The 20,154-nt window shown below is 43.1% G+C and overlaps 2 protein-coding genes across 2 annotated transcripts; one reads left to right on the top strand and one right to left on the bottom strand.

The window, feature by feature from the left end:
- Positions 1-6,755: 6,755 nt before the first annotated feature.
- Positions 6,756-8,957, top strand: LOC123084577 (receptor-like protein EIX2). Its single transcript, XM_044506103.1, has one exon. It carries the CDS (start codon positions 6,756-6,758, stop codon positions 8,955-8,957), a length of 2,202 nt encoding a protein of 733 aa, XP_044362038.1.
- Positions 8,958-14,012: 5,055 nt separating this feature from the next.
- LOC123083602 (G-type lectin S-receptor-like serine/threonine-protein kinase At2g19130) lies at positions 14,013-16,611 on the bottom strand. Its single transcript, XM_044505598.1, has one exon. The coding sequence runs from the start codon at positions 16,609-16,611 to the stop codon at positions 14,137-14,139; it is 2,475 nt and encodes an 824-aa protein (XP_044361533.1). The 3' UTR covers positions 14,013-14,136.
- Positions 16,612-20,154: the final 3,543 nt, after the last annotated feature.

Here is a 20,154-nt window from a genome sequence, read left to right as displayed (position 1 = left end):
AGTGGATCTCCTTTTGCTTTGTCATGCTACTGAATGTCTGAACCCATTTTTTGGGAATAATAGTATATATGACAAGAAACCATTTATTCTCTCTCTGTCAATATTGATATGAGCTGTGCATATTTTTGGTTGTCAGTGATATATGATTTGTAATTTCTAATTGATCCGTTCAATTATTTGAGATATCATCAGTACAAAGGATATGTTCTAAACAATGTAGTTTCAAAATACAAAAAAAAATCTCAGAGGAAGGCTTTGTTAAGCAAATACATTTCGGTTCATATCGGCTATTTGCGCCATCTTCCACACGCGCCCACTCCCGACACAGGTCCACTTCGGCAGCATCTTGCTGCTCGATGGCGACACTGACGGCTGCCCATGTGGACGACTAAAACGGGGCTTTGCCATGATGAGTGGGTGGACGAGGAGATGCAACAGCAGCAGGCTCGTGCATCACCGCATGCTACGGATTCATGCCTGTACCATTTAGGAGGAGACAGGATGGCAGCAGGTCCGCGCATCGGCGCCAGCCGCAGGTTGACTGGCCGGCATCAGCTCAGGGGCGTGATGTGGGTAGCCTGCAGAATCACGCCCACGCCGCATCCTCGCGAGGTGCTCACCGTGCCCTACATCTCTGTAGGCGCACGTCGGGCAGGAGCTTAGCCCCATGTTATTGCTCAAGGTTTGGCCGTGTTCACACTTGGAATTAGTCCTTTAAATGATGGATTATTCAATGTTTGCGCGGGTGGATGTTAGTGGAAATTCATCTGCAACACATAGTTGTTCGACAAATCACCATATCTCTGAATGTGTTGATATATTTGTAAGAGAGACCATACATGGCACAGGGTCATGCATCGTGAGCTAGCGTTGGAGGTAATTGGAAAGTTCATTGTGGAGTGAACAAGGGTTGAGGCAGTGTAAAAGGTGCAGAAGGTACTAGAATACACTGACATACATTATATTCTTCCAATCAATTAATTGTTGTGTGATGAAACACATTCGGTTCTTTAGTTTATCCATGACAAACATTGTAGCCTCCAGACTTTTGCAAAGTACTTATGTTTATTGTGACAAGTGTGCATGCATCGTGGTTTGGTGACTCCTCTGTAGTGTTGTGTTTCTTGAAACAAAATCTATTTTGCAACCGTAGATAACATGGTTCCGTTGGCCTTATGGTATCTGACATTTGTCGCTTCTGTTTTGCCTAAAGACGTAACTGGGAGTATCAACGCTGTTTCTGATACCTCTGTTCAGTCCATGCATCAAGAAGAATCTTCGGACACAAGGATTTTAGGCGAATAGATTAATTTCCTGTACTTTCAACGCGTGTGTTGTCTGGTGTTCGGGAATGGTTAGCAAATGAATTCTTCTCTGGACCTCTTGGCTTATATTACAAGACTGTGTGTTTTAGAGGGTCTCGGGTCTTATATCTTCATGGCAGTTTTTTGAACGAGGTAATAAGTCATTGCATTGCACTCATGTTTTGCGTTTGGAATACCAGGACAGCCTTACTGAAAATACATTGTTCCACAGCCGGTCGATCCCCCCGAACGTCTTTAAGGTTTCCGTGGCCAGTGTCAAACCGGGCCACGAGAATTTGCCTCCTCTAATACTAGTGGGGGATGACGACGAGAACCCGCAGCGGCTTGGTGATTGTTGCAATGGGTGGGTCCTGTTGTGGCCAAAGAGTCTGCTTTGTCTGGAGGCGGCCGGGAGCACACCCACGAGCACGCAGCCTCAGCAAGGTATGAACATCAACACCCCACCTACCCAATTAGCGTCGGGTGTCGGGTTGGGTGATAGCGGACGGGGTAAGCAGGTGGCTCCATTAGAGGCTGATGACGTCGCCATGGATGAGGATGAGGATGACGATGGCACTGAACAGTATGTCTATACTGGCGCCTCCTCAGGGTTTGAGCATCATGAGTCGGTGCCTGAATTACCGTCTCAACGTGTTATTGACGACCATCCGGTGGTAAAGAAGCCTAGGAAGAGAGCGAGGAAAGGCAAAAAAGCTGATTCTATGATCCAGCTGCCTCAGTAGCCTCGGCTTCGGGACCGTGTAGATATCCCCGATGCGGATAAATGGCATATCCCCGGTAAACCAATCCTACCTGAAACAGCGCTACGGGCCAGATTCGGCGATCTAAGGAGACTTCATGACGATGCTGCGGGTAGAGAAAGGCCTCATCGCCTCGAAAGATTCAGGATACCCACTCTACGTGGTTAATGTTTCGCAGCAAATGTCGTACGTCAAGGGCTTCCCCGCGGATAAGTTCTTCCTCCGATTCGATTACATATTCGACATGTTTCACGTGAAGAAGCTGGATTTTACTTTTGTCCGCCTTTATGCCTTGCACATGAGCTACATCATTGGGGTTGAGCAGATAGCTCATATCTGTGTCGCTGACCCGTACTACATGCACGAGGCCTTCTTGGGAGTCTGTGCACAGCATCGTGAATACGCGAGGGATTACATCGTCAGTTTCATGCTCGCCAATAAGGACAAGGAGGCGATTCTCGTGCCTTATCATCCCGTGTAAGTCATCCGCGCTGCTATCCTTCGATTTCAATAATTCATTTGCACGGTGGAGGCTAATTAATTTGAGGTGTACTTATTTTGCGCAGCGACGGGCGCGCCGTCCTCATCATCCTCTACCCCCGATTCTCCCACGCTCTTTACTTGGACTCGTCGAAGAACATTCACAAAAAGGATTACACCCACATCAAAGATGTTCTCGACAGTGCTATGTTTTACTACCAAGCAAGGGGTGGAGATGTTAGGGACAAGAAGAAAAGGGGCGGCAGGCACGCCTTCAGCCATAAGACCGACTTCTGCTGCATCCAGCAACCGAACGATTCTCTTAATGATGGATTCTATGTCCTACACCACATGCTGGAGTACCGACGGGATCACCAGAACCTTCACATGGCACCTAGATCTAGCGATGCCCATATTCTGCAATGGGCAAAGGACATAGGAGATATCGAGGATCATCGACTTCGAGCTGAGTTCTATAACATCCAGCGCGAACTTGCCCAAATCATCATGAATGAGGTCGTCGGAAAAACATGGATGTTCCATGCAGAAGGACAAATGTCGCGGGAAGACGTTCGAACATGGATAGCCTCTCAGCGTCTCGACATGAAGCCTTTCACAAAGCTCGATGACTATCTCCCTGACTTGGATGGATGGCACGACATGATGGAGTAATTGTCGATATATGACAATGTGTCCGTTTAGTCCATAGTTGCTTTTATGACAAAACTTTGAGTTATGCATGGTGAAACTTTATTTGTGATGTAATTAAACCGTCCTCCTCGACTAGCGAAAATCACTCTAGTTAGGTCATTTGGGTACGATGAACTTTGTTATTTATGCTTATGATATGTTGTTTCTATTTTTGCCAAGTCTGTCTCTTTGTGTTGCTCAACTATATATGTTGCATATCATCGACTCATGTGACGATGCAGGTGCATAGATCATAAATGGCGAAGAAGTGCTACGCCAGGAGTATATATACGACAAGTGGCCGGAGTGTCAGGCCCAGGTGTACCGGTTTTCGGTTTCCGAGCGACACGCAGTACTTAGTTTAGGTTCACGCTAACGCGAGAGAGGGATACGAACTCATGTACTCAAAGTGATAGCTATTCTCATGTATATCATTGTTTAGATGGATGACGATGTATTTGCAAGTAATCGAGACTTGTATCGCTATTTTCGAGATTGATGATGAGAGACCACTTTGTGTTGGATGATGATTATGATGATGACATGATTTGATGAGACTAATTGTATGTATATGCTATGATTACATTTGTATGTGGATGATATGCTAAAGATTATTGTATAAAGCCTATTCAAATGCAAAACAAATAAAAAACAAATCTGCAGGGAAAAAACTAATAAAACTAGTAGTAGCGAGGGGGGATTTAGCAGTAGCGCCGACTTACCAGTAGCGCTTACACCAAAACGGTGCTGCAGATAATACCAGTAGCGTCCTTTTCTAAACAGCGCTGCAGCTATTCATGTGTAGCAGTAGCGTGTGTCAACACGCGCTACTGCTATACGTTAGCTGTAGCGCCTTATTAGTAGCGCCGGTACCCGCGCTACTGAGGGTGCCCAAACCCGCGCTGCTGCTAGACTTTTCCCTAGTAGTGTCATATCGTCGCGGAGTTTAGGGGAAGCCCAGCGCCGGTAGAACATCATCATCGTCACCACGCCGTCGTGCTGACGGAACTCATCCCCGACACTTTGCTGGATCGGAGTCCGGGGATCGTCATCGAGCTGAACGTGTGCTGAACTCGGAGGTGCCGTATGTTCGGTACTTGGATTGGTCGGATCGTGAAGACGTACGACTACATCAATCGCGTTGTCATAACGCTTCCGCTTACGGTCTATGAGGGTACGTGGACAATACTCTCCCCTCTCGTTGCTATGCATCACCATGATCTTGCGTGTGCTTAGGAAAATTTTGAAATTACTACGTTCCCAACACGTTGAACATGGTATATTTTTTGGACATGCATGAAATGATCCAACTATTGCCAGTAGGTGGGCATGACCATGGTTTGAACGAATTTTGACACTATATGCAAATTGCGTCACGCCCGAGCATGTATCAGCCATTTTTCATCGAGAAAACTCAAGAAAATTCAAGAATTGTTAAAACCTCAAACAACTTGGCATGGTGCCTTGAATTGGCCATTTAAGCTTATGGGGAAATATTGTAGTCATTTGAAGATATCGACAAAAACATGCTCTCATACGGACCCTTCTTGACTACCCGAGCACCTCCGTTGAACATGGTCTACATGGATGAAATGACCCGAACTTTTATAAGCCGGTGGGCATGCTCATGGTAGGTATTCATGCCAGGTTTGAATTATTTCCGACACCATATGCAAGTTGCGTCACATCCGGTCATTTATCGCCCTTTTTTTACGAAGGAAAATCCAGAAATTACAAAAATTGTAGAAAACCAAAACAACTTGGCATGGTACCTTGAATTGGCCATGCAAGTCAATGTATACAAATTGAAGTCATTTCACGGATGTTGAGAAACAATGTGCTCTCAGCGGAGCCTTTTCGCCTATTTGGACACCATAGGTTGAACATGGTATTTTTTTTGGACATTCAAAAAGAGCATCAACTTTGGTTAACGGGTGGGCGTGCACATGGTGAAGATATGAACACTTTTTCAAATTTTCTATCATTTTTTTTCATATTTGCGAATATTTTTTGAAAACTTTTTTATTTTCTAGGGCCTAAGCATTTTTTTTCTTTAATTTTTCGTTATTCTTCTCTTTTTCGTTAATTAATTTTCTCCTTCTAGAACTTCATTATTCTTTTTGAAACCTGTTCAACAATTTGAAATTTTCTTTTGAATACCAGATTTTTTTTCAATACAAAGTTAAAAAAATGATCTGGAATTTCACAAAATGTCCATGTACTCTCATATGGACATGCATGAAATGACCTAACTTTTGCCAGCAGGAGGGCATGCTCATGGTAGTCATCCATGTCAGATTTGAACAATTTCTGACATCGTATGCAAGTTGTGTCACGTCTGGCATTTATCAGGTGTTGTTCACCCAGAAAACTCCAGGAAATGCAAACAATATTAAAAACTCAAATAACTTGGCATGGTTCCTTGAATTGGTCATATAAGCCAACGAAAAAATTGAGGTTATTTGTCGATGCCAAAAAAACATGCTCTCATACGGACCCTTCTGACTTTTTCATTGCTTTCATGTTTCCTTTTTCATTTCTTGTTTTCTTTTCAAATTTATTTACCTTTTTTCACAAATATTTCTGATTTCAATGTCTTTTTGGAAAATTAAAAATTGATTCTTGATTTCAAAAAGTTGTTTAGCATTTTAAAAAGTGTTTTTCAATTGTTTTTATAAATTCAAAAAATGTACAGGATTTTCAACAATGTTCTTTTTTTCTAGAAATTGTTCTGAATGTTAAAATTCTTGCTGTTCACAATTTTTTCTGAAAACTCTAATAATGTTCATGTTTTTCCGTAATGTTTGGAACTTTCAAAAAATGTTCGGGTTTTCTAAAAATTGTTTGCGGTTTCCCAAAATGATTGAGATTTTTCCAGAATAAAAAATGCTCATGTTTTCATATTTTTTTCGTAAATTACAAAAATATACAAGAATTTCAGAAAAGGTTATTTTTTTTTAAAACTGTTCAGTATGTTAAAAATGTTCCTGTTTTCAATTTTTTCTCAAAACTCAAGAAATGTTTGGGAATTACTTATATTGTTCACGTTTTTAAAAATTGTTCAGAATTTCCAAAATGTTCCCATTAACATTTTTTGTTCTCTAAGTTTAAAAAATGTCCGCGTTTCTTCATAAAATATTTTGGATTTTAAAAAATGGTTCCTGTCAAAAAAGGCAACGTTTTAATTTTTTTATTCAAAGTTTGTTAGAGTTATTGAAGCAATTGCTGGATTTTCAAACATTACTCGCTTTAAAAAAATTATTGACAATTTCCAAGAAAAAGATAAAAAAATCCATAAACTTCCCGGATTCTGCATTGTAGTTAGTTCTTAAAGTGGTACGCTCTTTAATAGCCAGTAACGTCTCTTTGGTTGATTGGTAAGTAGATGCTCTCTCTAAGGTGGAGGTGCAGAGATGAAACCCAAGCGAGGTCACTCTAAATTCTTTTTTTGGCGATCATATCGGCACAGTAGGTGTGAGCACTACTACGGGTACCTTCCTGGGCCGGCCCAGTCGGGGGTATGCAGAGCGTATACAAGTACAAAGTGGGTATACCATGTCAAAAGTCCATATTACCCTTTATACGTTTTGTGTGGGGGGTTGTACCGACAATCCTCCAACATCTCTACCTTGCTGATACTCAACTATTTGGTCAAGCTCCTGATGCACTGGCACATATGACGTCCCTCCAGGTCCTTGATTTGTCATGTAATCCTAACACGGATATGATGACTACAAGCTTCAGAAACCTATGCAATCTGAGAATCCTGGACCTTTCTTATTGTCAAATGGTTGGAAATATAAAGGATATCATAGGGAGGATGCCCCAGTGTCCCTTGAACAAACTGCAGAAGTTGCATTTGGGCTACAATAATATCAGCGGAATCATGCCAGATCGGACACCACACTTGACCAGCCTAGTCGTACTTGACATCTCTCAGAACAACCTAACTGGGGGCATAACACGATGGGTGGTGCTGCTCTCTAGTTTAAGCAGCCTTGATCTTTCTTACAACCATCTCAGTGGACCTGTACCTTCTGAGATCGACATGCTCGGCAATTTAACTATGTTGGATCTCAGTAGCAACAACTTGAATGGTGACCTCACTGAAGAACATTTTACAAGTCTAATGAGGCTAAAGAGGCTGTATTTAAGTGGAAATTCCTTGAGGATTATAGTTGGTCCTGATTGGATACCACCCTTCAGTTTAGAAGAAATAGATCTTGGCTCTTGCCAACTGGGCCCTTCGTTTCCTGCATGGCTTCAGTTCCAAGTAGACATTAGGGAGATGGATATATCAAGCACAGGTATAGTTGATAGGCTTCCTGACTGGTTCAGCACTACATTTGCAAAGGTCACAGATCTACGCATCTCCAACAATGAAATCAGTGGCAGATTGCCAAGAAACATGGAATTCATGTCACTGCAAAATTTCTTTATCAATTCAAATAAACTAACTGGTGAAATCCCCAACTTACCAAGAAATATTGCCATCTTGGACATGTCTGAAAACTCTTTATCTGGAAATTTGCCATCGAACATTGAGATCACAGATTTGACTTCATTTTGGTTGCGCTCCAATCAAATAACTGGTTGTATTCCCGAATCACTCTGTAAAGTGGAATCCTTGTATGTCTTGGAATTAAGCAACAATCTTCTTGAGGGACAACTTCCTCAGTGTTTTGGGGTGAAGTACATTGGCTTTCTCATGTTGGGTAACAATAGATTCTCTGGCAACTTCCCATTGTTTCTAAAAAGCTGGACACAATTGATGTCTCTAGATCTATCACATAATAGTTTTTCCGGAAGGTTTCCTTTGTGGATTGGAGATTTGGTTGAATTACGATTTCTCCGGCTAGATCAAAATATGTTTTTTGGAGAAATCCCATGTACCATCTCAAATCTTAGTTCCCTTCAGCATATGAACCTAGCAGGCAATGGCTTATCAGGTGCCATACCGCGGCATCTGTCAAATGCGACAGCCATGATAGGGAAGTACAGAAAGGTTTCTAGGGATGAGACAGATTATGAAGTATACATGAATATGGTCTTTAGATATGATTTTTCTTCTGTGGTCATCAAGGGACGAGAACTTAATTATAGTACTGGCATTTGGAATTTGGTTAGCATTGACTTATCTTTCAACCAATTAACTGGGGGAATACCAGAAGAAATTACGGCTCTTGATGCGTTGATAAACTTGAATCTATCATCAAACCGATTGAGTGAGAAATTTCCAAATAAGCTTGGGGTCTTGCAAGCATTGGAATCACTTGACCTCTCAAGGAACATGCTTTCTAGCAGAATCCCTTCAAGCCTGTCAGATTTAAACTATTTGAGCTACTTGGACTTGTCTGATAACAATTTAACAGGGAGAATACCATCAGGACGCCATCTTGACACACTCTACACAGAGCAACCTTCCATGTACAGTGGCAACAGTGGTCTTTGTGGGCCTCCTCTTCCAAACAGTTGCTCCGGGAAGAATGTAACAAGGCAAGATGATCAAAAAGGGAATGGACATTCCTTTGAGCCAATGACCTTTTGTTTTGGACTCGCTCTGGGATTTATTCTGGGTCTCTGGGTGGTGTTCTGCATCCTGTTGTTCAAGAAAGTATGGAGGATTGCTTATTTCCGTGTGGTTGACCAGACATATGATCAGATGTATGTGTTTTCCGTTCTTACATGGAGAAGCTGGGCCAGAAAGGAAGCTACAAATTGAGTAAAAGGAGCTCCGAAGAAGCATGAAGCAACATATTAGGCTGGGATTTTTATTTTCTTGCTTGAAGTTATTGTAAAGGATATTGATGATTCCTAATTGTCTATGCGTGTATGATAATACTTTTGAACTCCCGTATTTTCTACTGTTCAGATGTGGTGCTGATTCTTTGTGTGTGATGATACTTTTGAACTCCTGTATTTCCTACTGTTCATTTTATTGTTTGTTCCATAGTTTCATAGTTGGCGTAGCCTTTTGGGACTCTGTTTTTTCTGTTATCTAGTAGAGTACTGGATGTGAGGAGGAAACCCATACACTGACTTTGGAATTTGCTCATTAGTTTCAGGCTGATGCTCGTTGTATTTATTTATTTTTGGAACGATCACGTGACGCACGAATGGTGCATATGAATATAGGATGACTCAATTGTGTAAATTTTGAGATAGAGCTCTAAGTACAACATCGTGGTCAACTCTGGAATTATTTTTCAGAACGATTTGCTGTCCTATTGATGGTTGCCAGTCGTCAAATATTATTGTTAGTAGTGTTCATCTCTGCGGAGTTCTGCTAGTACTTGCTTTCTTGTTCAGAGTTGTTGATAGTTTCTCAACTAGCACTTCATATATAACATCGTCCTAGGGATTGTTAAATTTTGTAGTGTCAGTTTTTATATGTGTTCCCCTTCTCCAGCTGATTCGAGCTGCGCTGAACGACCATGTAGCATGTACTGAACCAAGGCATCTGCATGGGCCAACCTGCGATCCTGCCGCATAAATCATCCATGATTCTGCAAGCCTACACATTCGACTGTCTACAACCAGCAGCAGTTCCAATGATGACACCATATCGAACCCGTTTTAAGGGTCGCTATAAACAAATGCTTGGTTTGAACAATAGCAGTCATAAGTGTTATCAGCTAGGTTCAGTCTTGTTTCAATGGTGTTTTATTTGTTGTGATTTATATCTGTTCATACCTCTATTCTTTGAGTCACTTAGGATTTATATCTGTTGGACACTACGAAGAACTTGAAAGATGATCGAACTACTATTTTGCCCTCAACTACGAGGGGAGGTAAGGGACTGCCATCTAGCCTTGCACTACATTCTCCTTCTGTTATGAGTAAGTTTGCGACACCTAAACCTGTTACTGCTGTGATTCTGATATGTCGCATGTTATCGATGATGCCACTTCTGCTATGCATGATACTTATGATGAAACTACTTCTATGCTTGATACTACTGTAACTTTTCGAGTAGATGATTTTTCATGTAAAAAACTTTTTAATCGGTTCGTATGCAAAAGTTATGCCCATTTTACGAATTTCTAGAGAGATTTTGCAAATAAAGTAGAAATTCATATTTGTAAATTTTCCCAACAACTAGACCACATATCACATGAAAACTTATTTTCTTTTATTTTTTTGACATTTCCATCATTTTCTTTTATTTTTTTTAAAACTGAAAAGGCGGTCCCGGGGGGGGGGGAGGGGTGGGGGTGCATTCGAAAACTTTTGGGCCAAGTTAGTAATGGCGCACCGTGGGGTGGTGCGACATTACTTGTTACACTAGTAATGGCGCACCACACCCACGGTGCGCCATTACTAGTTTTGAAAAAAAATTGAATTTTTTTTAAATTTGTTTGAAAAAAACTTAGTAATGGCGCACCAGTGGACAGTGCGCCATTACTAGTTAAAAGTGCGCCATTACTAACAAATTTTTTTTATTTTTTTTTACTTTTTTTTCAAAACTACTAACGGCGCATGGTGGGTGTGGTGCGCCATTACTATGTCAACTAGTTATGGCGCACCACTCCCATGGTGCGCCATTAGTACTTTTGAAAAAATAATATTTTTTTTACTAATGGCGCACCGTGGGATGTGGTGCGCCATTAGTATTTGCACACTAATGGCGCACCAACACATGGTGCGTCATTAGTATTTAGTAATGGCGCACCATATGTACAGTGCGCCATTAGTGTTCATCCCATCTATAGCCGTTTTCCTAGTAGTGTACATATCAGGTTCATCTCTTCTAAGGATCAACTTGCAGACATCTTCACCAAGCCGTTGCCTCTTCCACAGTTCGAGGCTTGTAGGCGCAATCTTACCCTTCTCAATTCTTTAGAAAGTAGCTAAGATTGAGGGAGGGTGTTAGACTATGTATAGCTTCTGTATTTGTGTACGTATTTGTATCAATTGTAACACACCCATTATATATATGTGATAGGCCATCCCTAGAGGGTTGAGCCGGTTCCTAACCTAAACCTTTGTCTTACACTAGATCCAACTGTTCTAGACTTTGAGCTCCCTAAGAGACTCTTGTACTCTTGTACTCATACACATATAGAGAAATAATCATCAGGCAGGAGTAGGGTATTATCCCATCTTGGGAGCTCAAACCAGGATAAATCTTTGTGTCCGTAAGCCACCTGTTTCTTCCATCACGCATGATAAAGCACGTGAACACCCGTTACTGGATATAAATGGTTACTGCCATGACTTTCCCATGACAGTTGACGCGCCCGATAGGGGCTATGCGTGATGGAGCCACAGAGCAGATGGTTTCACTTTCGGCTCCTCACCACGCGGCAGAGCCAAGATCATCTTCCTCAACATGCTTCGTCGGAAATTCGGCAATACATCCACCTTAACAGGACAACAAGTACAAGCAGGATGATGGGTTGCATACAAGAGGTCAGGGAGAGCGCGTAGAGGACGAGCGTCGACAGGGGATGGAATCGTGGTGGACATGTAGTCAGGGTTGTCATGACATGCTTATTGTGGCGGCATCGGTGGTGGGCGTGTGCACTGCCAGATATCTACCAAAAAGATCCAAAAGAATACCAGCACATCATCGACGAGTGAGAGAGCGAGGAGAGGTCAGGTGGCACAGATTTTCGTCTTAGCAGTGTGATAGTGAAGGAGGGAGATGACTTGGCCAGTCTTGGGCCATGTAAAAGTGAAGCAGGCCGGGTCGTGCTGGGCTAGAAAGGAAAGGAGAGAGAAAGAGAGGCGGGCTAGGCGCCGGTTATAGTTGTTTCCGCAAACCGGCGCCTGCAGCGACCCTACTTGGGCTCGGCCCATCTAACATTCCCCCACTCGCCTCCCCTGTTTTGAAACCCAAAAAAGGAGAGCTGCGAAGACAGGAATCGAACCACAGATCCCTCACTTAACCGCTAACTCTAGCAACCACTACGCCACAGACTTCACTCGTGAATACAAACCTCTTTTCCGTTTCTTTATACATACAGGAAATGCTCTTCATGTTCTCTGTGTGTTTTTCCCTTTTCTTTTTCTGTTTCCTGTTTTTTCCTTTTTTTTCTTAAATGCATGAAATGTTCATAAATAGACGATATTTTTTCTAATTCGTGAACTTTTTCTTTAAAATGATGAACTTTTTTCAATTTCAAAGAACTTTTTTCAAACTTGATTAATTTTTTTTTGAAATGAATGAACTTTTAACATTTTGATGAACTTATTTTAAAAATCAATGAACTTATTTTAAAATCTGATGAACTTTTTTCAAAATTTTGGATTTATTTGAAAATTCATGAATTTTTTTTCAAATTTGAATGAACATTTTTTAAATTTGATACAATTTTATTCAAAAAAAGGATGAACTTTTTTCACATTGATGAACCTTTTTCAATTTGGATGAACTTTTTTCAAATCCGATGAACCTTTTTTCAAATCGATGAACTTTTTCAATTTGTAGATGAACTTTTTTGAAAATCGATGAACTACTTTTGTATTCGTGAACTTTTTTGAATACATGAACTTTTCAATTTGATGAACTTTTTCCTTTTGAAAACAAATTCTTAAATTTTTTGAATGTTCGCAAACATTTTTTGAAATAACTCCCGAACTTCGCTACAGCGCGGCTACAGGTTGCTCTTAACTATTTTCACGCTTTTTATTGCCAGTAGCTGCAGGCTGGTCAAGCGGTTAACCTAACGTGTAAAGAATGCAACTGTACAGAGTTCGAATCCTGAAGCGCCGAGTAGGAGGTCCCGGGTTTCAGGCCGGTTTGATTGTTGGGCGGAGGAAAAGAAGAGGCCGAGTGGTGTCTAGGCCGCGCACGGGCTGGAGGTGATGTTGGGCCAGGATGAAGTGAAGCAGGCTGGGTCAAACGGTTGTGGCGGTTGGAGCAGGCCTGGTAAGATGAACAGGAGTTGAACCGCCTCACAGAATCAGACGGAAGAAAAAAGGAAGGGTTGTGATTAAGTCTCTGCTTGAAAGGCTTTTTGGATTTAGGAACTGCTTTTTAAATTTCTGGAATTCAACCAAAAATCAACTGAAGTTTAAATTTGAACAAGCAAAATAAAGTTCAAATAAAACAAAAATGCAACATGGTTTAGTTTTATGCAAATTTTTAAAGCAGACAATTTTATTTTGAAATGGTTTCTGGAGTTTGTTCTAAATTCGAGCAAACCGTTTGAATTTATCTGAAAATTTAGTAGTTTTTAACATGTAACAGAAATGCAGGGTGTCACGCAAAGACAGGTCGGAAGGTGTTGATTAGAACAAGATGTGCAAGAAGCCCCTGTCATCAAAGGTCTAGCAGGCACTTTACGCCCATCTGCCGCCTTGACAAGACTCCTCTGCCGGTGCAATCTAGTTCCCGATGTTGCTGAAGTGCTGATCGCCGCTCATCATCCATGCTAGACCCTACTGCTTCGCTCTCTGTTAGTTCTTGTATTTCCCCAAAGTGATGCCACTGCCTGCTATCTTTGCAAGCCGTCTAGTCCCTGTTGCTGTATTCAATTTTAATTCCCTAAAGCGTTGCGGCCATGTCGACGGCCAAAGAATGATCAATCACGTTCAACCTTCAATTGGAATGGTTAGAGGGCTCAACGAGGGAGCTCGCTGTGATACTGTCAGGGGGATGTTACAGACATTGCGCTGCACCATTGCTTGCCTTCAGGAGACGAAACTCCAGCAGATACCAGTCAAGACGCCTACATAGAATTGCTGTGGCGGGTTCACTTAACTGTCATAAAGCGGGAGTCCTTGTTGTTTTTCTTAGATAGAGAAATCAATCCTTGGAGCTGAAATTATAAGTAATTGAAAAGCATACATACAATCTTGCTTACATAAGATAAGAGAAATTGGAACCACATGCACCAGACAATAATACAACTCAGAAATCGCTAGAACGACGGTATAAGTAACACCGACACCAACTATGAAGCGCCGTCGGAGGATTGGGTCATAGCTGCTAGTAGTCTTGGCATCGGGGGCAAGCCAACCTCTTGTAGACCCTCAAGGATCTGGACTGCTTCAATCATTGTAAGCCTATTATCCTCATTATCTTGGATGCACCAACATGCAACTTTGCAAACTCTTTCAGCCTCTTCTAAATTGAAGTCACCATGTAATTGCGGATCCATCAAAGTCTGCACATCTCCCTCATGAAGCTTTCTGATGGCTCGCACAGGAAAGTATTCAACATGACCACTACTGCCAGTGCCACTGTGTACATCAGCTGAATTTCTTCTTCCTGATATAATTTCTAGCAGCACCATACCGAAGCTATAAACATCAACTTTTGGTGTAACAGGAACTCCGGCAAGCCACTCCGGGGCAAGATACCCAACGGTTCCTCTGAATGCAGTCAAAACTCGGCTAAAATCCCTTCCTACGACTGCTGCCATCCCAAAGTCCGCAATTTTCGGAACAAATGAGGCATCTAGAAGTATGTTATGTGGCTTAATATCACAGTGTATGATGCGTTTGTGACAACTATGATGCAAGTATGACAATCCTCTAGCAACTCCTATTGCTATTTGATACCTGGTGGTCCAATTTAGGGCCAAAGCACTGCTCTCAAAAATATGGGCATCAAGAGATCCGTTCAACATGTGTTCATACACAAGTAGTCTCTTATCACCTTCGCAGCAGAAACCAATCAATTTGACTAAATTGATGTGTTGGATCACTCCAAGTGAACTCACCTCAGCTCTAAATTCCTTCTCACCCTGGCGGGCTCCATCAAGCCTTTTCACTGCTATAGTAGTCAAGTCACTTAACACCCCCTTGAATACAGAACCAAAACCACCCGCTCCTAGCTGTTCTGAGAATTTTTTAGTAGCATGAGCCAAATCAGTGTATCTAAAGGCTATAATTCCACCGCTACCTTGAGTACCATGTAATGATGCACCACACCACTTGAGTCTCTTGCTCCAAATCATTAACAACATAATGAGTATCAGTAATCCAAAACCAATAATGCTGGCAGCAACAACGACTCCAATGTTTAGTTTCCTTTTGTTGTTTCTCAAACTTGGCAAATCTTTGGCGGCAAGACGAAGGTAAAGTACATCCTGAGCATTGATTCCGATGCCATCATTCAGATTTACATTAAGCAATTCCCCATGCCAGATAGAGCACCCGCTACTGTTATAGCTGTAAGCAGTGCAGGAGCAGGAGCCGAGACAAGCTTCTGCGCATTCGCTCTGAGTGGTAGCATTGCCCATGCTTTGGGGTTCATAGGGCAATGTAACACGAGCAATGGGGTGGAACTTGTCCGTTGAATTTATCGTGTTCTTCTTGCTAGTGCACTGCAATGGAGTATTTCTGATGCACCCTCCTGTTCGATCATCGAGGTCCCAATCCTGTGGTGACTTGTGAGAGAATCCCTCCATACAGTCACAGTATGGATGTAAATTACCACTACAGAGCGTGAATGGCCCACAGGTAGCATAGGGAGTGCAGGGATCGAGCGGGTTGGCGTATATACTTTGCCAAGACTGCCCGGCTTCCGACCAAACATTTATCATGACCTGACCAGAGATGTCTATTGAAAAGTATGTAGAAGCTGACTCATTCAACAGAGTGAAGGCATAGTACTCCTCTTCATTGTTATTGACATAAATGGGGTTAATCAAACCTTGGGTCCGGGGATTGATGCCTAGTGTCATGTTGATCAGCTGTATGACTTTCACTACTGATTTTGGGGATGGCCAATTGAAAAAATGCCAATACACCACCGAGGGGTTGCGGCGCGTGAGGACCATCCCATTGGCACCTAGCTTAATGGTGTAGGAGCCCAGACCCGGATCAATGAGGCTCTTCTTTGAGATGGCCTCACGATTCAAGTCGGTGGCCTTGTCCCGGCCAAACTTGGCGCCGGGAAGCACAATATCCGTTGGGTAGTCAAAGCTCTGCCATAGCGTTGCATTGGATGGGCTCTCTACGAGTACGACCACAAGCTTAAGGTTCCCGCTGTTCAAGAGAAGGGCACTAGTGGGAGTGCTCCTATTAATATTATTGACAAGGTGAGTGGATGACCATATGATGGTGGATTCGGTGGCATTGCTTAGTGAGACGATAAGATTGCCATCTTGTGATATTTTGAGCTGCGTTAGCTTGAGGTTGGGGCCAGTGATTGGATTCTCCCTGTTAGCTACCCATACAGGAGTACAGACCGGCTTCCTGTTGAACCAGATGCCAAGATACCAGTTGGGGGAGATGATGTTTGTTCCAGACTTACTGATCATGCTTGGCCGGAAGAAGCCGAGCGCGAACTTGCCGTTGCTGGAGACGAGCTTGTCACCAGCGGCGAGCGCCTGGCCTGCCTTGAGAGTATCGTCCGCGGCGGAAGGTGATGGTGTGTAGAGAACAAGAGGCCAGAGCAGTAATATGTAGAGAGGATGCATGGCGTGGCGAAGAGGCGGAATGAGAATGCTAGCTACTCTGTCTGATCTGCTATGTGCTATATGGAGGAAGGGCCGGCATGCATGTAGTCGATGCAACTTCCATGCATGTTCACCGACGATTCCTTTTTCTTTGTTTGCCGAGCAGCCAGCCACTGGGTCTGATTAATTCCTTTGTTTGCCAAGCAGCCGCCCACGTGTGTTAGTAGCTAGGCACCATCTAATCATGCATGGACAGGACCAGGTACATGTTCTTGACGAGTTAGCTAGCCGCCACTGGGTCTGTCCACTTGTATTAGTAGTGGCACCGTACCAACTAATCATGGACCAGGTGCATATTCTTGATGAGCTTTCCGCACGAGCGATATAAAATAAAAAATGGAAGTGACAACTCTCTTGATCCATTTCTGAAAAATCCGAAAACTAGCAGGCCGTATTACTTTCCTTTTCGATATATAGTTATCGTTTATGTTTCCATTTTCAAGAAAAAAAATATGTGTAAGGTCCACCTCCCGACCACCCCCCCTAAGGTTACCACGCCGCTGCCCCCAATGCACGCACGCGATCTTCGACCCCGGCATATTTTTATTTTTATGCTGGTCTTAGCAAAAAAGATTGAGCTATTTCGGTCACCATCGCCAAACCATAAGACCCGGCATGTGTGGACGATAAACCCCAGAAAAAACCACGGTTATCGACACATGCCATACAGTGTGAATACATAGCACAATCTCATGCATCAACATAATTTACAAACTGAAATTTATATGGACTGTGCTAACTTCCGACTAGTCGGAATTTAGGGACAGATCCGAACGCCCCTTTCTCTTGCTTAATTGCTAATCACACATATAATTCTCCTTTTTCCTTAATTGCGAATCTCATTCGTGGCCGATGAAGGACATGTATGTGTTGATTTGTGATTTCATGCATGCATGCAAACTACAAGACAAAACAAATGATGTCAGCAAAAGATTATTCCTATTTCAAAACTTTAAATGTTTTACTATATCTCAAACCGTCGGTCCGATGAAAAACTTTCATCACAAAAATGATTCGTCGCGACGAGACATTCGGAACTAGATCTCATGTTGGTATGGGCTACGTAAGTTATTGTAAGATCCCCATGTAATAGCTACCGTGAGCACCCTTTGATAATGCCAAGTCATCATGAGTAATTAGTCTTGATCACCGTTGGAATCATATCTCATTTCAAATTCCATTTTAAATGCATGTGAAAAATAAAGTTGCATCAAAATTACTGGAAAAATATTCATCATGTTGGAAATAATCCAAAACAAATATTCTTCGGGGAAACAACATCACCATCAACTTAAAATGAGCGCTAGCCCTTGAAACGGTACTAAAACAGCACCATTTAAGTCCATGCTAATTAGGCAAAAGTTAAATTATTTCAGTTATTTACCCAACCAATTTATAACAGTGCCAAATATTGTATAATATCTAATGATATAAGTCTGATATTTTACTAAAGTCATTAGGGGCCTAATTATTTGCAAAACAAAAATGAAAAAGGAAAACAAAAAGAAAAAGGAAAAGAGAAACAACTCGCCGGCGCACCGGGCCTAAGTGAACTACAGCGCGGCCAGCCCACCTAGCCCCTCGTCGTCCTCTTCCCGCCTCCGTGTCGGCTGGCGCGCGCGCCCGATAGCCGATCGCCACGCACCGGCAATCCGCCATCTCCCCGTCGTGGATAAGGGCATCCCAGGTCGCCTCCCTCTCCCCGCAAACCCTAGCTGCCCCCAGATTTCCCTCTCGCTCTCTCCCTCTCTCGCATTCCACCTCTCTGAACGCCGTCGACATGGCCAAGCTCGTCGGCAATGCCACGGTCCTCCCCGGCGCCTGAGACCGAGCTAATCCGCTCCGCCTGCCTCCTCTCCTTCCTCTCTAACTACTGGATCGAGCACTGCGTCTCCCCATTGCCAGATCGCCGCCGTCTTCAAGCTTCGGATCGCCAGCGATCGTTGACGTTTCCGGCACCGTTGAGCCCTCCCCGAGTCCACTACCCGTCCCTACAGCATCACCGTGAGCTCCCATTCCTTTCCCCTATCTCTGCGCTACTGTTAGATGCCCGTAGCCGCCGTCGCCATTGCCGCCCGAGCGTTGCTCCGCCCCAAAGCTTGTCGCCATCGCTCCCGGCGATGGCATGCTCCGCCAAGCTCGTAGATGAGCTCCTTCTGCCCCGTAGATCCCGCCTAGCCGCTTAAAACGCTCGAAAATGAGCTGTGGCAGAGCGCTCGTTTGAGCCCGAACTCCGGCCTCCATCGTCAAGCTCGCCGTCGACGCTGTGGTTCATTTCCGGCCACGCCACTGCCCAGGATCGACGCGGCATCGTCTTCCCGATCGAACGCGCCCAGCCGCGTTCAAAACGGTGGCATATGGCCGATTTCTGACGAGGCTCGACGCGCGCTGCCGTGCGATTTGATCGTCGGAGCTGTTCTGGCGACGACACTGACCTGGCCCGACAGGTAGAGCCCCGTGTGCCACTGACCCCGGGCCCCACTGGCCTCGTTGACTGGGTTGACCAGTTAACGGTGCTGATTAGGCTGGTCCAGCCACTGACATGTGGGCCCACAATATTTAAACATTTTAATACATAAGTAAAATACTAATTATTCTGTTAATTAAAATAATTACCTAATCAGTCACTGCCTATTGGGGCCCACCCTCTAATTAATCTGTAGTTAGTCTAAATAAATCCTAATTAGCTACTGTGTCACTGACCTAATGGGGCCCACCCTCTAATTAATCTATAGTTTGACTCTGATCAGCCGCAGTTGACTGCTGGTGCCATCTATTCAACATGCTGATGTCACCCTTAACTGTTTTGGATAATGTTGTATTAAATAATTAAAACAATTAAAGAAAATGATTAACTATTTGAAAAACTATATAAAATAAACCGTAATTCGGATGAAAATAATTTATATATGAAAAATGATCAAAAAAATATGAAAATCCGAATATGTGATCAAAATGCTTGACCATCACTCCTAACTAGATGAACATGGAACTTTTTGCCCGATTTCGATAGATGAATAGTGCATGACCTAAATAAAATAAATCCAATTAAATTCCTAAATGATCTAAAACCATTTTATAGGCAATATATCACAGTTGCATATCATTTAGGCATGTCATGCATAGTGATTGCATTTGTTGCCGTGAATTTATTGTTTCTTCCCCCTCCTTCCCTCTCGATAGACCCCGAGACCGCCGCCGACCCCACTGAGTACGACTAGGCTCTAGACGAGCAGCCTTCCAATTACCAGCCCCTCTCAGTAGAGCTTCTAGGCAAGCAAAAAAAACTCCTTGATCATACAAATATTGCCTATTCTTGTAGGGGAACGCAGCAGAAAATAAAAATTTCCGCACTACGAGCACACCCAGGACCACTATGAAGACTGTATACAAGGTTTGATCTTTTCGTTACCGACTCATAGCGCAGCGGAAGTAGAGTCGATGACGATCGGTGGTGCAGATCCCCGCAGCTAGGATTTACAACCTCTCAACCGTGAGGATGTA

This window comes from Triticum aestivum, chromosome 4A (genome assembly GCF_018294505.1).
Source record: "Triticum aestivum cultivar Chinese Spring chromosome 4A, IWGSC CS RefSeq v2.1, whole genome shotgun sequence".
NCBI lineage: Eukaryota > Viridiplantae > Streptophyta > Magnoliopsida > Poales > Poaceae > Triticum > Triticum aestivum.
The sequence above is the reverse complement of the archived record's forward strand: the minus strand, read 5'-3'. Positions and strand labels throughout refer to the sequence as shown.

Excerpts from the sequence above, each read along its gene's own strand:
- LOC123084577 (XM_044506103.1), top strand. The coding sequence starts at position 6,756 with ATGCAGAGCGTATACAAGTACAAAGTGGGTATACCATGTCAAAAGTCC.
- LOC123083602 (XM_044505598.1), bottom strand. The coding sequence starts at position 16,611 with ATGCATCCTCTCTACATATTACTGCTCTGGCCTCTTGTTCTCTACACA.